This window comes from Diprion similis, chromosome 6, assembly GCF_021155765.1.
Source record: "Diprion similis isolate iyDipSimi1 chromosome 6, iyDipSimi1.1, whole genome shotgun sequence".
Lineage (NCBI taxonomy): Eukaryota > Metazoa > Arthropoda > Insecta > Hymenoptera > Diprionidae > Diprion > Diprion similis.
In genome coordinates this window covers 15,413,132-15,434,467 of record NC_060110.1, presented here as the reverse complement: position 1 = coordinate 15,434,467, position 21,336 = coordinate 15,413,132, and the positions used below count along the sequence as shown (strand labels likewise).

Genomic DNA, 21,336 nt, shown 5'->3' with positions numbered 1-21,336 from the left:
ACGACGAATTGGCGGTAAGATTCTCAGTATTCCATTGGTGGGAACCACGGGCGTTGACTGACTTAGCGCTAATCACGTGTACAGACAGGTATGCATCTCCATTCCCAACGTATATTACTTAATGTCATTGTTCTTCGCCACTTTATTTATTTTTGAAATTTGCAGGGTCATCTATAGGTAATTCTGACCACCGGTGCGATTTACACAGTTAATTGTATATTCTATCTGGATTCCACACGGGCGGCTCTCTCACTCAAGGGTGAGACAAGAGATGTAGGGTTGGAAATAACCGCAATTACGCGCGTGTATAGGTCCGTTGATGGAATCTATTCCACACTTTTATACCTGTATGTATACAGTTTAATCATAGTGCTCGTAGTATTGTGAATCAGTAGTGAAATTGGCTATGAAATCACAATCTATTCGAGTCACAGCAAAAGCGCACACCGCAGAGTGTGGGTACGATTTCCCTAGTTTTCCTGCCTTCCTATTGGTTGGATACTAGGGAATCAGCATGCAGGGTGCACATCTTCATCAAATTGGTTTTAAAAACCCTATATCCCAGTTACCGACGGACGCAAGGAGGCTTGTTCTGTCGGGCCGTGTTGATCGCTAGTTGAGCGCCGTCTGAACTCTGCCTACTTTATGTCGAAAAGTTAGAAATTATCAGTGGAAATTGTGTGGTCAGTTATGGTTGGCTATGGCACTGCTGTCAGTTCGTGCATGGATTTGTGTAACGTTTTGTATTTTTTGATTACTGTCAACTGCTGAGAGAATATGAATCTGTCCAAGCATATAAAACACTAGTAAACGGCTGAAGAGATGTTTTTACTAACGGAATCGATTAAACATATCTAAATAACATTCCGTGTCGATGCATAATGGAAGACTACGAGCTGCGTTGAGGTACATAATTTACATTAAATGAAAACAAATGCGTTAAGTTGCGCATGCTAGAATCGACCCAATATTCCATTAATTACGTCCAGTGATGTTTAAATCGTCTTCAATTATCGTTCTACCATGACTATTCTTGTTGGTGTCGTATTAGTATGTATATACGCGCTGTAATAAACTTTTGAAGCTTCTAAGTAAATGAGCATATTTTTTTATGTACGTTTAATTTTAGAGCATTGTAATATTTTAACAGAGCTGTATTTCAGGCTGCATTAGACGATTGCTGTTTTCAAATATATTCTTACTGAATAAAATTATTGATTTATATAATTATTACTTGCTTTAAAGTAGTTAAAACAATGGTACTGAGATGCTATACTTTGTGTTTTGAATGCGAATATAATTAATTTTAAGTTATTTTCTAGACACCTTAAATAGCATTTTTAAATAGAATAATTTTTTTATCCACAAGTATTTTTGTTCACTCAAGTTTATGCGATATTATTTTATGCATCGTGTTGAGTTTTCATTCATAATCAAATTTTTCTAGGTTGGATTAGACGCTGAAGGATATCAGAGAAACAATTGCCGCAATTAGCACGACTCTTAAACACTTCTTCCCAAAACAATCTGACTTGACTTTTTGGGAATCACCATATTTGGCTGCACGCAGTGTACTCTTTACTTCATAACTATACCACCATTATTCTGCATTCATGCATGTGCATTTTACACATTAGTATTAATTTTGTGCCAAACACCGTACTACCTATTTCTTAATTAAATTTACATCGAAACTTATTAAAAATCTATTGATAATTCATACAACTTTATTCGCGAAAGACCCATTTCAATTTGGTTAACTATTCATTTAATATCCAATACTGTACCCAAACATTCGGCAAATGTAAAATCACATTACACACTACATAAGAAAAGGATTAAACTGTATATAAAATAGTTTCACAGAATTGTCACTCGATTCGATACGTACCCTTGTCAATAAACACTCAACAATTTCTCATAGCAGCAGTACTACAGAACATTACATGTTAATTTTTACCTTTTAACAAATAAACCGATATATGCAATAGACGACTACCTCTCGTTTTTCTTTCATACCTTAATTTCCCTAAGTTTACTTTATGCATCTACTTTATAGGCATGTGATAAGAGCACGAGACGATTTCAACGACTTTGGTTGTAGAAAAATTTTCGCTTGAATATCATGTCCAATTATCTTTTCGGAATGGTGTATAATTTTAAGAATCCGTGAATATTTCCTGCATGTTTCGCCTGGAGTTTTACCTCTCTGGAATCCAGTACTGCTCTCGTATAAAACTTGTGTAAGAATTTCGCCGGTTTATCTCCGAATTTTTTCCATCCTTTACAAATTGTTCTTGTAATTTTCATGAATGTCCAAGCACATGTATAAGTGATTGCATCACAACTTAGTAAACCCTGAATGCTCGTCATTTTGACTTTTTTTTAAACAATCCAACACACTACCTACAGCAGATATGTTTTGGAATTGAACCTGTGATGCGAAAGCTTTAAATTAATGGCGAAATTGAAAACGATAACACTTTCTGTAAAGTTCCATAGTGTAAAAAATATTACGAAGTCTCACTTCCTCAAACGTTCTACTGTAACATATACTCGTAGTACGATGAAATCTAGCGAGCAAGACGAAACCCAATGAATTATTCAGTTCTATATTCCATTAATTAACATTTCTAATGAACCATTGTAATATTCTTTGATAAAAAATTCAGCTGCTAGATTACGATGTAACGAGATCCGGCTGGTAAATTTTTGCTTTACACCTACGGTTATTCGTTAAAAAAATATGAGCAGAAAATCGAACTGTCGGCTTCTATAATTAGGGATTAATATTAAATAACATTAACAAATGGTATCTATTCGTTTGAAATCGGAGTTAAATTTGAATTTTCACTCAGTAAAATGGATCCAAATAATTTCGCGCTATTCAGAGCGGGTACTAGACTGCAGATATAAGAAAAATTTGATCAATTCAAAGTTTCAACTATTTCGATTCGAAGTGGTGTGATTTTGGAAAAGTTTTGACTCGTTAGTACGTTTGAAAATTTGAATTTATAAAATTTTTTCCAGTTCACCGGACATATTATCGATTAGAGCCGCATGCGTTTTGTCTCGCGGCACATCCGCAGTTTATACTGCACCACAATACATATAGTATTGTATATAGATCTAAATCAATACCTAACTCAAGGCGGGTGTACGTACAATATGCTTGCAACCGAACTATATACACAAATTGTAGCGGCTATAAAATCAAATTACACGGATGTGGTTATAGTTGCGATACATCGGTGCATTTCAAGCGCGTAGCTCATGCTCGTTAATCTTATGAACCGGGGACTGTAATTCAATATTTCCTTTGTCGACTGTTATGGCAATAGCATTTGGCCGTTTCGAATCGAGCCCTGATAAGACGAGGCGGATTTATGCCGAGCCCCGTCTATTTTCAACTGCTATTGTTTCGTTAGTTAACGGTAAATCGGTTCTCTTTTCTCTATTATCGTCAGTCGTTACAATAATAATAAAATTCTATTACTTATCGTTACGTTGATCAAATTATGACATTTGCTTGTCGAAATGCGAAGAACTTACTGGGTACGTTGGATCCGAAATTTGATTTACTTCACTGCTTCTAGGAAGATCAATACTGATTTATGATTTAAAAAAAGTAACATATAACAAATAGACATTTTCTAAAAGTGTTCCTGTCACCCGACATGAAACCCACTACAAAAGCACCTTTTCGAGTATTTTTTACCGTCGAACAAATATTAGATACGAATCGAGTTATTATTAAATCTCAGGTATAGTATAACGTACGATGTATTAGTTATTCGTGGAGATGAAGTTTTTGTTTCTCCCTCGCTGCGCAAACAATTATGTGTAAATTTATTTCTACACGTTAAGATAAACAATTTTAGGAAGTATATTTGCTTTCTAACAGTATATTCCCAGTGTTTATTTATAATATAATTTATTTAAGATAAAATTTTTGGTAATTTACACTTGCTTCTCGTGAAGTACGGCTGATCGTAAGTGTAACCTGTTTCCTCACACTTACACAATGCTGAGTAGTTTTTTGACAACTCATCATTTTCCATTCTAAAAATAAGTGTAGGTCCTAGATTATTCGTTCCACTTCAGATATCGTCAGCGGTTGGGAAGGCTGTGAAAGAATTGTCATTGTCATTGGGATTTCAATTTATGGCAGGGCACATCTGGTGTGCATATTGGCTACATTCAGGTATAATCGCACCCCGCTGTTTACAGGGTGACGGTAAACCAGGATACACGGGAATATTGCGGGATTTGTATACCCACCGATTGGCAAAATACATATTATTTTACTTCGGTATTGTCGGGTTTTTTGGCATACATTCTGCTTGTATTTAGCAATTGTTTAATAACGATCCTGTATGCGGCAGCCCAGAATTTTATTTTTAATTTACGAGGAAGGATCGTCTTTACTTCTCTAATACCGCTGAAAAACTATAAAGACTGTTCGGACCCACTGGCGCCTTGAGGGGCCCAAGGGCTTCAGGTTTCGACGCTTGAGTCGCAAAAGCAGCGTGAGACTTGAGAAAAAGCAGATAACCATATATCGTCTAAAGAGCTCTCTGTTTACGTTCATATTTCCTCTCCGGAACTTTCCACGTCGATTCGTTTTTGAACCCATGATCTTAAGGGAACAAAATTCTAGGTATTAGTGATTCAAATGTCCAATAACCTTGAACAATAACTTATCAAAGAACAACGAACCTTTGACGTATAATAGGTATAATAACATCGTAATAATACTGCCACCACAAAAATTTCCCTCGGTAGTTATACCAATCCTCTCAAAAGTATGTCCCCTTCGCCGTCCTTCCCTTAAGGGGCTGAAAGTGGGCTTCAAGCACCCTTTCACTTGGCCGACCCGGGGAAGACCATGACGTGTCGACTAACTAAAATTACGTGCTTAAATTTTTTTTCACAATGCGCTCTCACCAGCTCATCGATATAACAGGTATCCAACACCAGGTCGGCAGTTTCGCCTGAAGAGAATGTTCAATGAATGATAATGGCTTTTGACAAAATTGATAAAATCATTGGATATCAAGTGAAAATTTTTCCCTCCAATTCAGGCCAATTTTAGATGAATTTGACAATTTTTGATCTTCAGTACCATTGGAATCATAATTGCGTCTTATAATCGTTGATCACTATTGCACGCCAACGTAACTTTTGGTAAGACAGATTCAGAAGTATCGGAAGTTGACGAATAAGTAATAAATTCAGACCCCGGTTACGTGACTACAATTTTAGCATTGTTCGTTACAGCTATTGGAAGGATTTTCATTTCCTGTACTTCCTGGAGCAGGAAGTTGAGCGGAGGCTGGCGTATAGCGAGATCAACAAGCATAATAATATTATTATTGTTAGATTAGGATACGCGAAAAAATCGATAATACAACCGCGATCGATTTTTCCTCTAAAAATTTCTACTCTTCCAACTTTACACCGTAAAAAATTATACACACCTATACATATGCGCGTACATTCACAAGTGTTATTATACACGGTGCAAATATGCTGTGCACGTCGAGTTAACTAATATATAAGGTGTCCATAAATAGGTGCAGATTTCTACGTGATCTGGGTTTGCTACTTCGTGTTTTGATGTTTGGTCTGCACAATATATATTTTTCCAACGTGGTGTACATGAATGTTCAGTCAGTATCGAATGTTTTTTTACAGTTAATAAACACATTTTCTCACTCCATGAGAGGATTGTGCTTGAAAAGTCGCAAAATTTCCCAGCCCACCGTGAAGGTAGGTATAATGTTGAGCGAGGGTGGCACCAATCGCAGGTTCACCTATATGTTTACATATATATGATAATTATCGAACAATGAACTACCCCCGTGTTCTTCGAATTAAAAAACAAATACATACAAATATGATGTGAAATATTTGAACGTGATTCCTTTCAAAGACAGCTTTTACACCTATTAATATACATGAATATTTTATTACTTCGCATGAATTCATCAATCACGCGCAGAGAATTCATTGTCATAGTAACAATCGGAAGGTGATAAATAATTCTTGTCTGCTGCAGATATACACCTGTGCTCCGGTATAAAATCTGACGAACGGTTATATGGAGATAACAATAATTTAATTTTCCGTATTTTGATTCAACTTCCTGTGATTTTGTGTGTGTGTAAGATATTTCCCCATAGCATGGTGGATACCCCTTCTCTCTTAGCTCTGCAGGCTATGTTCTCGAATTATCGGACTGCCATCTCGACACAGCGTTATAACGCTGGAAAAAGCCGTTCTAGATTTGCTAATAATTAATAACTCGGATCGCGAGCACTGCAACAAGTCGAGTTAGTCTAGGTTTAGGTACGTTCGTATAAAGCATTTTCAATCTTCAATATTTTTCCCACATGTGATATAATAATGAAAAATCTGAGCCGGTTTGTGAAAAAAGCTTTAGCGTAATCAGTAAGCTGTATTTACTGAAAAAACTCTTCCGAATTGTTTCATTATTTATTCAAATCACACTCAATATCATTAATCGGTTTTATTTGTCTGGTTTGATGTTGAAATAAATAAAATTGTTCACCCAGTAGTTGTTATTATTAGTTGATGTGTGGGTAGTTGTTCGTTGTGATTTCTATTACAGCCTCGCCTATCTTCGCTCGTAATCCACGGTTTACGAATAAACTTACTGTGCAGGTATCGAGATGTCTAAGCTCGCAAGCTTTTATGGGCTGGTCGGCCTCGGATCTCTATGCTTGGTATTTTTATTCTTCAACCAAAGGTACGGCAGCCCAATGAAACATCGAATACAGCCGATATTAGCTGTGGGACGATCCTGGGAGGTGAGTTCGTGCTTGACATAGAAATTAAAGGCTAATATTAAGCCTCAGGGATATAAACCGTATGCTCACTAGGGTGTTTCGTTTAGAATCGACATTTCTTTTCTGCTTATACCTGAAGAACTTGTGAATAGCAAGAATAAAAAATCCTAGTAGAGGGACGCATTTCTTGCACCCAATTTTTAAAGGTCGTTCTGGGAATTCAAAGCCCCTCCGTCCACCCCCAGTTAAATATTTTACTATTAGAGAAGATGTCGTTATTTTTAATTGTTACCACTCAGTCGCATTCAATGATACGAACTTGATCCTCGAAGCATTTCGTCGAGATTTAATTATTTCGCTACAAAACTGGCAATTCGACGAAATGTTTTTCCATTCAGAATTAAATGATTTCAAAAGAAACATCCTAGTGATAATGATTTAATTTGATCAATTTGTGCCGGAAAACAAAGTCGAACAATTCTATAATCTTCCATCTGCACTATTAGTGACTTATCTGTAATACTGTGCGGATACAGACCAATTAATCGATATCAGAGATCGGAAATCAGTGTTATTACTCTAATCATATTTATGCGATAATAAAAATTATGTAGTTGCCTTGAAAGCAAAGTGTAGAAGCTTCTGTAATTTCAACCTGAATTACATATCCGGGTTTCAATTAGCTAGTACCGGATACAAAAGAACCGACCCTTTTCAGTCCTTCATCCTACATTGGGTTGTTCCACTTAAAGTAGAACCATCTAGCAGAGAGGCTCATCACCAATTGCCTCGGAGCAAACTGAACAATAATAATAATAATAATGTTAAATTTAATTAATTTTTACCCGATGTTTATCGATACAGTTATTCATTTTGTATCAACGTGATGAACTCGGTCTAAAAGTCTTATATATTGCGTAAAATCGTTGTCAAATCCAATGAAAATATTTATATTTATGTCAAAGGACATAAGAATGTTAAGCGATTTTTCGAGATTATTATTGGAAAGTCTAAAGTATTTGAGATGAAAGTATATTTGTTTTATTTCAATTTGTATAAAAGTAGTTGGGTATGTGGGCCGAAAGACAAAATGTAGTAAGAAACCAGCCAAATGTGTAAAGTACGACTAGATCGAAAAACGTAGAAGTGATTGATGATTCAGCCTGCGATGGAAAAATTTTGGAATCAATGAGAAAATAATCAACATTAAATAATATAACGTCTATATATAGCGTATGTAATACAGAAATCGGAAACATCGTATGCGCACTTCCTTTAATTATTATGGTCAAGTGTAGGGATTTCTTTTTTCGAGTTTTTAATTACACACATCAGCGAAAATCCAGTAACTTATCGCGTTAGTGTCTTCAAATTCATTAACTTGAAAAATAAAAACGCACGTATTATCGTTCGAATCATTCAATAGTTTTGTGCACTTTTTCTTTAGGATTTTGAAACAACACCAGAGCCCTATGAATTTGAGGAACCAGTATCGGTAAGGCACCTTCGACATATTTTATATCGAATGTTTTTTCCCGAAAGTGATAATATACCTTGATTGTGAGTGTGCATGTGCGTTTTCAGTCTACGATTCCTATATATGTATATTGTGTTTCTTTTTGGTGTGCCTTAAGCTTATAGCACAGAAGTAATTAAATTGAAGAAATTTATGCAGTAAACTGATTTTACCCGTCGATCGTTGTCCGTTTCTAGATCCGATTCTTTCCAGCATATATCCAACCCGTTCATATGCACGTTTAATCGAATATTTCGCTTACCTTAAAACTGATGTTTTTGTAAAATATTTCAGTTATGGTCTGTTGTTGCGCGAATGAAAGTAATAGTTGAAAGAATTGGTCATCATCTTCAGCCAATACTCATTGACGTGACATATTATGTATGTATATACATATAAAGCAATGAGATTGCAATTTTTCGTACTGTTTGTATTGAACCGTTTTTGTGATGCGTGTGTGGAATTTGAACTGACGAATTGAATACAAAATAACGCGTTTTGATCATGACTATTTTGACTGGTCAATATACAGACATACGATGTCCTGTCGATTACAGAATTCAGCTGTCGTCAAGGAACCTGACAATTCGATTGCCACCTTGAACGAAATACACCAAGTCCTTAATCTGCAACGAAGAATGATTCGCGACGAGATGATAGGTTACCAATATCCCAATGGCAGATACAACAAAAGTGCCAAGTAAGACGATTCTCTCTTTCTTGCTCTAACTCACCACGTAAGATATCGACGTGTGAAAAACAATTTTTGAACTTCTTAACGATACATGCAATTCCACAACTCTGTCATGTCTCAATAAAGATCCGTATTGTTATATATTGCAGAAAGCTTGACGATTTGGTGATGGAAAGAAATGGAAACCCAATCAGAAGTGTCATTATTACAACATGGCGTAGTGGAAGTACGTTTCTCGGCGATGTTCTCACCGCACATCCCGGGGTCTTCTATCACTATGAACCGCTTTTAGATTTTGATATTGTTCAAATTCGAGGTCCTCCCTTGGCCAGCCAAGCTTTGACAAATCTTAAGGCGCTACTGAACTGCGAATACGAAGATTTGGGTAATGCATGCTTCGCTGTTGTTCTTAATATTCATATACTTGTAATAAACGTAAGTCAACCTCTTGTAGTGACAGTTTTGTATCTCATATTCTCATCCATTGTCTAATAAGTTAACATGTTACGCGATGTCAAGTCGTTTCCCTACTTCAATTGCATGTCTCTTTAATACGCTTCAGGTTTAAAAAACTTGTCAACTTCCTCCATCTTCGTAGTTTGTAAAAAACATTAATATTCATGATAATACAGTCGCATTTTTGCATTCACATGATATTTCCTCTGAATCTGATAGATTGAACTTGAAATTTCCATACCCTCCAAGACGATATAGTATAGTATCAAGCATGAATAATATTGCAACTAATCGCTTTAATCCTGTAATTTCAGATCACTATATACAATTTGGAAGGGGCCATTCTTGGCTTTTGAATCATAACTCACCACTGTGGAAGCAATGCCAAGCTCACAGAAGAATCTGTTATAATCACAGATTCCTTAGCGGAATGTGTAAACTTTTTCCATTCCAGTCTATGAAGCTTGTCCGACTCAGATTACGTGTTGCACAAGAACTTCTTGCTGACGAAAAGTTAGTAACATATTCAATCAAAGACATGATAACGATATCTAAAACAGCTCTTGCAGAATATCATTTGCATTCGCGATTCAGAAAATATCAGTTTTGTGATATGACTTCTATCTTTTTCGCGCGAAAGCCAAAACAGCAGAAACTTGTCCAACAGACCTGATAAATGTCATCATTTGACCATCAGAAATTGTATTAGTACGTGATGGATACATACACCACAGCCACTTCCATTTGCTTAGTTGTGTAGTTCATAGTAGTTACTGTGAGTGACAGTAGTTCCAAGTTTGAGTGCTTATATCTCCGAAAGCTGTTACTAAATTCCTGTTTTTACCAGCTTTAACTTTGTATCGTTACTTAAATTGTGTCCGCTAATGTACAAGATAATACTATATTTTTATATAATATTGGTTAGCACTGATTATCAGTTACTGATTTGTTACAGATCATATTTTATGAGTCATACGACCATCCGTTTAGCGGCAGTTTTAAAATTTGAACTATTCGTTAACATGTTGAATGCGTTTTGGTCTATTCTGCTAAACATTTCTTTCTTTGCGGTTGTCAATTTAAGTGAGTTTGGCATTTACTGCGTTGGGATTGTATGCAGCAAGACACTTACTAATCATCACAATATCTGAACCTCAACGTCACTCTATTGCAATGATATGAAGACTTTCAATTATTTTTCAACACTTTGAATTGCTTCCAATATAATCTTTGCTGATAACCGTTTTTCAGATTAGCTGTAAGATTGATTCTCTTGGTAAGGGATCCCCGTGGGACTCTCCAGTCGAGAAAACATCGTTCTTTTTGCCGAGAAAGTCCGGACTGTTCAGACCCAAGTTTACTCTGTGCAGATATGGTGTCAGATTACAACGCCGCGGTGGAATTGCAGAGGAAATATCCCTCCACATTTAGGTAAGTAATTTTTTTAAATTACTTCGTAATGCTTTCGGTGTATTACAAACGATGAAAGTGATGGTGGTTTCAGGGTGATACGGTACGAAGATCTGGCTGTTGAGCCGTATAAACACGTGGAAGAACTTTTTAAATTTTATGGCCTCGACTTTCACCCGAGTGTGAAAAGGTTTTTAGACACTCATACAAAAAATGACGTCGGCGGTGTGTCCAGTACATACAGAAATTCGAAAGCGGCACCTTTTCACTGGAGGGCGGATTTAGAATTTGAAGAAGTCGAAGAAATTCAACGAAATTGTATTGTGGCAATGAGACACTGGGGTTACGTGCGAGCAATCAACGCGTCTCATCAAAGAGAATTCAATCCCATAACAGACTATGTACTACGTTTGTGACACACTGCGTCGGAGTCTGTAGCAATATCAGAATGTTATTTCAAATTGAATGTACATCTCGAACGAGAGTTACAGATTTAGCAGGTTAGTCAAAGTTATTAATAGCACCAATTTCTTATTATTCAAAATTTGACTACCGTACACACGTCCTTGTGGTTTCGTAATGCGTGTACATTATCGTATTACGATACCTCAAAGATTTATTTTTCCAAAGGTAAAAGTAAAGATATAACTAAAAAAGAGAAAGAAAGAAAATACACAAAAGATGTGGGAAAACAATGAAAGAAAATATGACAATATCATGACACTTACATACAGTCAAATGAATTTGTAATTTTTATTCAATCATGGTTCAACAATGTGTAACTCACCTTTTACTTTTGGGATCATACGTATCATAGGTATATTATTATATAAGCAGTATTATGGGCGATTATTTTTCCTGTACATGTGAATCTACTTTTTTCCATGAACAATTTTGCACCGTTAGATTAAAACTCAAAGTCAAACTACGTAAAAGCTTTGAAAGTGCCCTTGCGTATCAAGCCTTGCTACCAGTGTTTATTATCAGTATTATTCATACATTATGGAGGAAAAAAATATGGATCTCACGTGGCAAACAAGCACACACAAAAAGACACAAATTTACGCGATAAAGATCAGGCGATCTCGCGACGAATGAGACAAATATGACAAATTATTGATGACGAATAACGAATCGGATTTTCAGTTGCACCAAGTCCGAAATTTTCGATGCTCTTCGAGGATGTTTTATTTACTTTATTTCGGACATCCACAATGTCCCAACGATCACGAAATTATTGTATAACTATTAATTCAACGATTATTCAATGTAGCTGGACTGCAGAATATCGTAGCCTAAGTTAAGATTATTTAATTTTACCAAGCTGTGATTACAGTCAATTTTCCTCATACATAAGTCGTGTAATTCGCGAATTTTTAGATATTTCATCTATTTTGTAAGTGTTTACAAGTCTATTATTATCAATAGTTTTATTTAATCTAATTTTCCCAAAGATGAATTGTGCACAAAACGGTACACAAATCACTCAATTGTTCCTTGCTCGTTCGGCACATGGAATCATTCATGCCGTATCGCTCAATTTTCGATTAAGCACTGAATGCACTGATTCAAATAAATAGATATGCATCGTTTCTTCGACGTGAGAAGAATCCTTGATTATACACACGGAAAACATATCATTGTGACAGAAATTTTTCCGGACCTCATTATTTCTTGTTTGAGCCCCAAATAATTACTTGGCACAGTTATGAAAGCTTTATTAAGCACAATAAATTTCAAATTTTACTAGCATAACTGGCACGGCATATATAGTATGATTGAAAGTCATTTGACGAATATAACTGAAAGTTACACGAAAAGCTTGCTAACACTTAAAATGAACGAGTGATCAAAAATAAATAAATAAATAAATAAAGAAAAAAAATAAATAAATATTTTCATGATAGAAAAGTAACGAAGCACGCGAACATTCCTCTTATTCTATAATGCTTACAGAGTCCTGCGTCGGTAGAATAAATTCAATTAAGGCATCACCCAACATTAAATGTAATTTTGTAGTATTTAAAAACTTCGAAAACGCAGAGGATGCAACAATTCCTTGTCGATCATTCAGAAGACAGCCAAATATCTTCAATGTCGTAACCGTAGTGCCTACCCTAATGATCTATTATTGTCAAATTAATCCGAGTACCTATCCTAATGTAACAAGTGTATGGTGTCTTGAGGTTTTTCGGTGGAAATTTTTCGGAGTGAAATGGTGATCGCTAATCCGCGGCGAGCACAGATTAACACATTCCCTTCGTAACACGGGAATACGATTAAGACTATAATAAACTAATCACACGCAATCGTTGACATGACGAAAACTTTATAAAAAACGTGTTTAGATATATTACCTATAATTTAGGGTATTGCCAATTGTTGATATAGTTTAGTTACCATCTTTCATCCATGCACTGAATATTTTTTGGTGATTTATTACGAGTGGCCTAATCTGCAATTGCTGAGAAACGGGAATAGGAATTTCAAGATCTAGTAATGTGCAAAGTAATATTGGAGTGGCCCCGTTTTGCGTCAGCCTATAAAAATTGTAAGTTATAAATATTGACGGACTGAATTCCGTGACAAATTGCATTTATACTTTGACCGTGTATATGGCTTATCGGCTATACACAATATCACCAACCGATATTCAGAGCTTTGCGACTTTCCTTTAGCATGAAACGATATGTTTTATGTCATTTTAATCATTATATTCGCACATTCACTATTATTAGAAAGTATTACACGTCATCTTGATATATATATTTGATTTTTGTTTTCTTTAGAGAAATATTTTACGATAAATGTGTGCGTCTGTTCACCTAGAATATTATGTTACGTACTTCTGACGTGTATACAGGATACGAACTTATTGTTTGTAATAAAGTTCGCCTAAGTCATGTGGAGGCTGACATCTAGTTATTTATTATAATTTACGCAGTAATGTTACATCGTCAATTTGTAAACCTAGCGGCATCACACGTGAAAATGTATTTTCCTCTGGTCATGTAGTTTGGCGATTCACGATCACAATACATAAAAGGAAAAAGAAAAAATTAAAAAATATTATACCAAAGTTAGTGGTAAATTCGTTGCGACGAGTGATATTTGCAGGTAGTGGCAGAATGTTATACAAGTAATTGTGACATGACGTTTATATTGATTGTTGAACCGTTAAAATTGTGGACTGCAATGTGTACTGCAATGCACCGCAAAAATAATTAACTGTATCAGTCAAAGTGCAGAATAAGTGATGCGAGTTCAGTCATGATTTTCAATAACAAATGTGCAGTATCTTTCGTATATGATATGCTCAACAATTAAATATCATCACCATCATGTCGATTGTACAAAATTTTAAAGCACAACTTGTATTTGCCATCTATAGACAATTAAATATATACATTTGAAAGTATATGTGAATTTATTCATCGATCGTTACGCATGCAATATTCATATCCTCACGTTCTAGATAAGCCTGTAAAAAATTTATTGTATTTTGCGATTACTCAGTTTTTAACTCCTCTATTGAATAAGCGTTGAACTCCTTGCATATGCAAGCGATTTGAATGTCAAGTCTATCATCCAGGGAGGATTTCGCAATAGGAAAATCAAGATGGGAAAGATTTCGTTGTAGCAGGCAATTGCAAGCACATATAAAAATAGGCGACGACTAATCATAATGGACTTAAGGATGTCTGTCTACAGATTTGTCTTGTATTGCGGAAATGACGAAATGTTGTCTGAAAGGTGTCTTTCAGAATGTAAGTACCGATGAGTGCCAGACAGATCAAGTACAGCTGAGAGACAAGCAAGAAAAGTTTCCAACCTCTCTCACTCGCTCTATGTAATGTACCGCCTTTGAAAATGTAACGCGACTCGATCACCTTTACCTTTGACCAACCTCTTTCTGTGCCAACCCCACGACCTTGGGGCTTGTTCTAGTTAATGTAATTATATATTTCATTATCAGTGAGTAGGTTCCAATGGTTCCATGGAGGTATGAAGTATGTATAGCTGCGGTGGGCACCTTCTCGTGTTGCCGGTGCTTCAAATTCGAGGGGCCCGTTAAGGATGTTACCCAGGTGGGTCAGGGGATGGTCCTTAAAGCATAAAAGTGTGGTTGCATTGTTTCGAGAAATTTAAAATTGGTTAATACTGGAATTATACCATGTAGGACTTTATGTTTCCCTGCCTACGTCACGTATTCGGGGATTCTGGACCGATTCCTCCAACGTTAATCGAAATTTAGGGCTGTAGACGCTGTAGTACATATTTACTTTTCCAGAACAAAGATAAGTTCTATTTCAAAAATTATTACGGCTATATGAATGACTTTTTAGGTCATTAAACATTCGTTATGACAGTTCGAATCAGTAGGTGGGCCTCGTATCGTTAATTCATGTATGTACAGCCGCGTATGACGCATGGTGATAAGCATACGTAACCCCATTTACTATTTGCCTTCTGAAAGCCAATTAATAAGTCTTTTCACAACTGCGTCAAAATGATATATTTCCGACTCGACTGCAATGTAATGGTTCTCAGCTTGTTTTAAAAACTCATTTCAATTTTAGAATTATTTATCAAGGACGTTGCCTACTCCCGGCGCAGCAAGCTCTTGCAGACGTTCACGCGATACAAGATTTCTCCGTTATTTATAAAGATATCGAAGTTGCTCTGGAAGCATATTAAGGTGAAAAAGTAATCTGTGCCGTGGAATTTTCCGAATTTTGAAATTCTTCTTCAGAGTCGTTTAAAACGGTGGCGAAGATGAGTGCACTTCCCGTGTTAATGCAACGGTGATTAATTTTTTTTTTCGAAATTTCACGAAATGTCCATTTTACACTATGACTAAGAGATGACTTTGCGGAAAATCTGTCACCTTTTCTACATCTTGCAAACAACTTGGTGCTGTCTGGGAAGCTCCCCTCTTCTTCTCCGAGTCATAAAGGGAATAGAAGCTTTTGAGTAAAATAATTCGAAGCAATCGCTCATACAAATGCTAACAATGAGTTCAATGATAGCTTATCATTTCACGCGAATAGTAGTAGTGGCAGTACATGTTGTTAGTAATAATTAGGGTTAACTATTATTTTCGTTGACAATAGCTTACGAGGAGACACCAGCATTTGCCCCACGAGTTTTGGGATGTAACTTGGTAGGGTGGTAGTAGAGACTAGTATTAAGTAAACTGTAAAGGCTTTAGCTCAGATACGCAGCCGTTTCCGAGATATTGTGGGTAGAAAGTTTTGCAACTGGTTATATGACTTAAACTTCAATCATGAAACTTCGAAGCACGTAGCCGTGCATCGCGCATCCTGGCGTACCATCCGTGCGTCCCGTGTTCAAGACTCGGTCTGTGAAAGCTAATTTTTTTTTTTTTTTTTTTTTTTTTTTAATTCTTTTTTCTCCCCAATTTACTTCAGACGAACATACAACACCTTACAACGAACCCACAAATGCTGTTTTTTTTTAATTAAATACTCGCTAGAAGTTATAGAAGTATAATATAATACTCTGCCATATTATGCGATGAAGTCGAAGCAGCATTCATTCAGTGCTCCTGGTCCCGACAGTTGAAATGATTTGATTATTTTTACAATGAATATCATCCAAACGATTGTACTCGTTTACCAGCATAAGAACGACGTCTTACACTTATTGAAAAAACAATTAAGATTTTTTAAGTAGATATGTAAATAATAGAGCATTGTTACATTATACATATTATTTCGTTATTATATTATGTTACATCCCAAAACTCGTGGGTTATATGCAGATGTCACCTCGTTAGGTGCAGTCGCTTCACTCCCTCCACAATTATACCACTTATGTCAGTTTATAAGTTGACGTGTTCAGTTTTAAGTAAAATTCGCTTGCATTCTGGTCATACCCAGTCTCGTTCCAATTCCTTCAAGTAATGCGAGTGAATGCATAAAGTTAACGAATTTGTGGATTGAAAGTGCAGATATAAAAGGACACAGCTTGTGGCAGATCGGTAGCTGACGTAATCCGAGACATAATTTGTACAAATTTTCTAAAGGGCTATAGAATAAAAGGATTTTCAGATTGCAAATGTTCTGAGTTTAATTGTGCCCAGACATTCAATTTACAGTATCCGTATCAACATGTCGAAGAGAGTTAATTTTTATCGACTACTCGGTTCCGTTTTTCTGTGTTGCGCATTTTTTTTCTTCTTCGTCCAAAGGAATGGAAGACCATTAACAGATTTTGATCAACAAATGTCTCTGCAAAGATTTTGGAAAGTGAGTTTAATGATTCCTCATTCCCAAATTCAACACCGACTTTGCCAGATAGTTGACTCAATTTTAAGCGAAGAATTGCGATACAGGGGCGTATACTTACGAATTGCCGATTCGGACTGATTTGAGAAAATTAATTTCTGAAAATACAACTTCAAAAAATTGAAATCAACTACCGACTCTTGAACGGCTTTCAATATTTGAATTTAAATTGAAAGATACACTGCAGATTCGAAGATTAAAGTGGCTGTATCAGGAGCCTGTATTATTTCAGTCATTCCTAATTAACATTCAACAACATATGTATAAATAAAGTACAGGTATATAGATCTTGCCAACAGAGAGTATAATACAAATTTTTCTAAATCTTACGAATAATAGTACAACCGAAGTGGTTGTTTAGTTAAAATTATTAGTAATGTTGCCCTGCGTACAGAAAAAAGATACTTCGATGAACTTTTCTTTCAAGCCACATTAACCTGAAGATTATCTCATTAATTATACCGATTTAATGACGACTGAAAATAATGTGGGGTACTCGTGGTATCGTCAATTATCACCTTGGCCATTAGCTTTCCAAGCTGGTCTTGAGGAGTACTATCATGTTTGAAATTTATAATTAACAAACATTCTTGCTGTAGTTGATCAGCTACAAACAAATTGAATAATCATCGTGGCCCTACTCAAATGACAAAAATTATAAGCCGTGAATACCTGGTAACAAAAATATATGTAGAATGTTGAATGGTAAACATAAATTTCAACACTTTGTTTCCGGAACTGTACCTGATTTAGTATTAAATAAAACGAATGTTTTATATATTATATTATATTGTTTTCTTTCCGAAATCAGGAGAGCAGATCTGTTAGAAATCAAAGTCTAAATGTGTTAGCAACTAACACTGATCAATTAAAAACTATGTAGATACTCACGCACGTGATGAAATCGTTTTGCTTTTTATTTTTCGACTCGTTAATATACATGTATTTTCTTTTAATTGCAGAAGGTAGATGAAATCGAGAAAGCTGATAATTCAAGTACTACTTCAAGCGAAATACAGCAGGTCCTTGATCTACAACGCCGAATAATTCGCAATGAGATGAGCGATTACCAATTTCCGAACGGAAGAGATAAAAGTAGAAATGCCACGTGAGAAAACTGATTTTTCACTGTATTTTCAAGCCCTCTAATGCCGCAGCAATCCATAGCGTTACCATTTGTATATAAAAATTAATATTATACTGCAGCGAGCTGAAAGACTTATTGATGAAGGAAAGTGGAAACCCGATCAGAAGTGTCATTGTCGCACGCGTTCGTAGTGGAAGTACATTTCTAGGCGATATTGTCGCAGCACATCCGGCGGTCTTTTATCACTGTGAACCACTTTTGGACTTTGGCACCATTCGAATTACAGATCCACCACTGACTAGTCAGGCCTTGAAAAATCTAAAGCGACTACTAAACTGCGAATATGTCGATTTGGGTAATGCAAGCCGTGAAATTATTTTTCCAGAACCATCGAAATACATCTCAATTGCTATATCAACTTCACTTCTTTGACCACAATTTTTCCGAATAGTAATGGCTGATGACGTTGGCAAGATTGACCAGCATGGATGGTTGTCAAAACCTTATGTCACCCGTTCGTTTATTTGTTTCTTTCGTAAAGGTTCCGAAACTGTAGAATAAATTTGGATCCATTTTTTAACGATCTAATGCCTTGCAAGGCAATTTATGTCTGTTTTATGATGTTGCGATTTTCTGTAACAAAGTGACGTACCTTCAAGGTATATCAAGTAGCAACCAACAAATTTGTAACGACTCCCGTCACCTTCCTTATCTGCGGAAAATTCATAGTCGAAAACAAGCTCTGACACTTTTTGCAGTGCATATAATTCACTCAACGGATGAGAAATTTCACCTGCAATTCTTTCATACTCAAAGACGGTATGTCATGTATCACGAAGTCTTGTAACTGTCCGATTTTTGCAGATCACTACATAGAACACGGGAAGACTGAGTATTGGAATTTTAGATTTAATTCGCCTCTGTGGACGCAATGTCAAGCTCACAAGAGCATCTGCTACGATTCCAGATTTCTCAGTGGAATGTGCGAACTTTTTCCATTTCAGTCAATGAAAATAGCCCGCCTGAGATTGCACATTGCAAAAGAACTTCTCGCTGATAAGAAGTTAGTAAAATAATCGATTATTCTTACATCCAATATTTTTACTACAGTTTGTGCGCACGATTGTTTACCAGATTGGGTGTAAGATTGGTACTTTTGGTAAGGGATCCCCGTGGGATTCTTCAGTCGCGGAAACATACTTCATTTTGTTCGAAGAATCCGGATTGTATGGATCCAGGTTTACTTTGCGCGGACTTGGTATCGGATTTTAACTCCGCGGTGGAATTGCAAGAGAAATATCCCACTACATTCAGGTACACGGTTTGATAAAATTATTGTCGTTTCGTTATTACGGAAAACCAGAGAAGCCATGATCTATAAATGCCCCCGTAGTCACTTCCAACATTTTTGTTAAATATCATCATAAAACTTATTACATGAGAAACACTTTTCAGTAAAACATCACGATTCAAAGTAGTCACCCGAATTGAATTCGTACCCCTGAAAGCATGGAACAGAAATGAAAAGATATGATACATTATATATAAAGGTGTATTAGTTCATCATAGCTTTTCCAAATTCACATATGAAAATTCAATATTGTGTACTACAATTTTTTGAAAAATTTCTCTAGTGAAGCTTAGAAGCCACGATACACAATTATAAATCATGTTTGAAACAATACAATCCAGTCGATTAAAAATGACTGACACCAAGTCGATCTAGAATGACCAATGCGTGACTAATGTTATGACAAATATGGTTTTTATAGGGTGATACGATACGAAGATCTCTCGGTTGAGCCGCATAAGCAGGTGGAAGAACTTTTCAAGTTTTATGGACTCCATTTTCACCCAAACGTCAAAAAGTATTTGGATACTCATACGAAACATAACGTCGGTGACGTATACAGTACATACAGAAATTCGAAGACGGCTCCCTTTCACTGGAGAACAAATCTAGAATTTGAAGAAGTCGAAGAGATTCAACGTACTTGCTTCATGGCAATGAAACACTGGGGTTACGTTCCAGCGTTGAACGCTTCTCATCAAAGAGAATTCAATCCCGTAACAAACTATGTGCTGCACTTGTAAAACAGTTCCGAAGTCTGTGAGGACATCAGAATGATTTTCAAAGCTGAATTTGTAATATACTTCAGACGCTATCCCTATACAAAAATTATATTTACATTTAACAATATAGATACGGTATATCTTTGATCGCTTCGTTACATTTTGTGTGTAGGGTCTTATGCCCTGATTTTAGTTTCATAATAAAAAAGTCTTCAGTTACCGCCATGCACAGCAAAAGTTGCTGTGTCACTCGAACTGCAAGATAAGTGCTACGAGTCCGGCCGTCATTTAATAAAACGTCCACTATCGTTCCTCTGATCTACTCTACAATTGATGGATCACCACGAAGATGATTTTACAACATTGTAAACTTTTGTAAAAGTGTCCTTCAGCGCACAGTCTCAAGTCGCTCTGAGGATGCATTCCAAAGCTGCAGTCCAGACACATCAAGTTCAGAAGTATTGCATTAGTTATGGATTAATCTTGTGCTCTGTAGGACGCACCTATATATTTTTATATAGTATATATATTTTTTTATGTCATTTATTAAATAAATCAGCTTTGATTTTGTTCTGTCTCGCAATTAAGCGGGTGCTCTGACTGATTTCGACCCTAACGTACGGTAATCTTCACATATCGAAGTCCTTGTATCTCAAACATAAAATAAAACTTAACAGCGGCATTCTGTACTTAATTATGAACAAAAACCCTCCAACATATTTTTTTTATTACCTAATTTATATTAATTAAAACCTGGCAGTAATTAAGTGAAAGAAAGTCCAATGGATGGCACAATTACACATCAGAAGCTGCATATTTCGGGGAAAGGAAACGGGCCTAGCTCTACTTTTCGTAACAATAATAACGTACTTTTTAAGACCTTTATAAATAACTCTAGCTCTAAGACAATTCGATGTAAACCCCAGCTCCACGTCTATTCCAAAAATATCCGTCTCTCTTTGCACTCACTTCTTCGT

General features: G+C 36.0%; 2 protein-coding genes across 5 annotated transcripts; both read left to right on the top strand.

Moving 5' to 3' along the window:
* Nucleotides 1-665: 665 nt before the first annotated feature.
* Nucleotides 666-11,975, top strand: LOC124406895 (carbohydrate sulfotransferase 5-like). 4 transcript variants are annotated; one of them, XM_046882557.1, is made up of 8 exons: nucleotides 666-906; nucleotides 6,688-6,833; nucleotides 8,260-8,307; nucleotides 8,886-9,028; nucleotides 9,172-9,407; nucleotides 9,793-9,991; nucleotides 10,730-10,909; nucleotides 10,983-11,975. In XM_046882557.1, exons 2-8 carry the CDS (start codon nucleotides 6,696-6,698, stop codon nucleotides 11,302-11,304), a joined length of 1,266 nt encoding a protein of 421 aa, XP_046738513.1. In that variant the 5' UTR covers nucleotides 666-906; nucleotides 6,688-6,695; the 3' UTR covers nucleotides 11,305-11,975. The 4 variants fall into 4 exon arrangements, 3 of the variants coding, with proteins under 3 accessions (XP_046738513.1, XP_046738514.1, XP_046738515.1); XM_046882558.1 differs by lacking the exon at nucleotides 8,260-8,307; XM_046882559.1 differs by lacking the exons at nucleotides 666-906; nucleotides 6,688-6,833; nucleotides 8,260-8,307 and adding an exon at nucleotides 8,664-8,713.
* Nucleotides 11,976-14,619: 2,644 nt separating this feature from the next.
* LOC124406521 (carbohydrate sulfotransferase 4-like) lies at nucleotides 14,620-20,439 on the top strand. The gene is made up of 6 exons (XM_046881957.1): nucleotides 14,620-14,655; nucleotides 18,162-18,307; nucleotides 18,406-18,641; nucleotides 19,151-19,349; nucleotides 19,421-19,600; nucleotides 20,059-20,439. Exons 1-6 carry the CDS (start codon nucleotides 14,620-14,622, stop codon nucleotides 20,378-20,380), a joined length of 1,119 nt encoding a protein of 372 aa, XP_046737913.1. The 3' UTR covers nucleotides 20,381-20,439.
* Nucleotides 20,440-21,336: the final 897 nt, after the last annotated feature.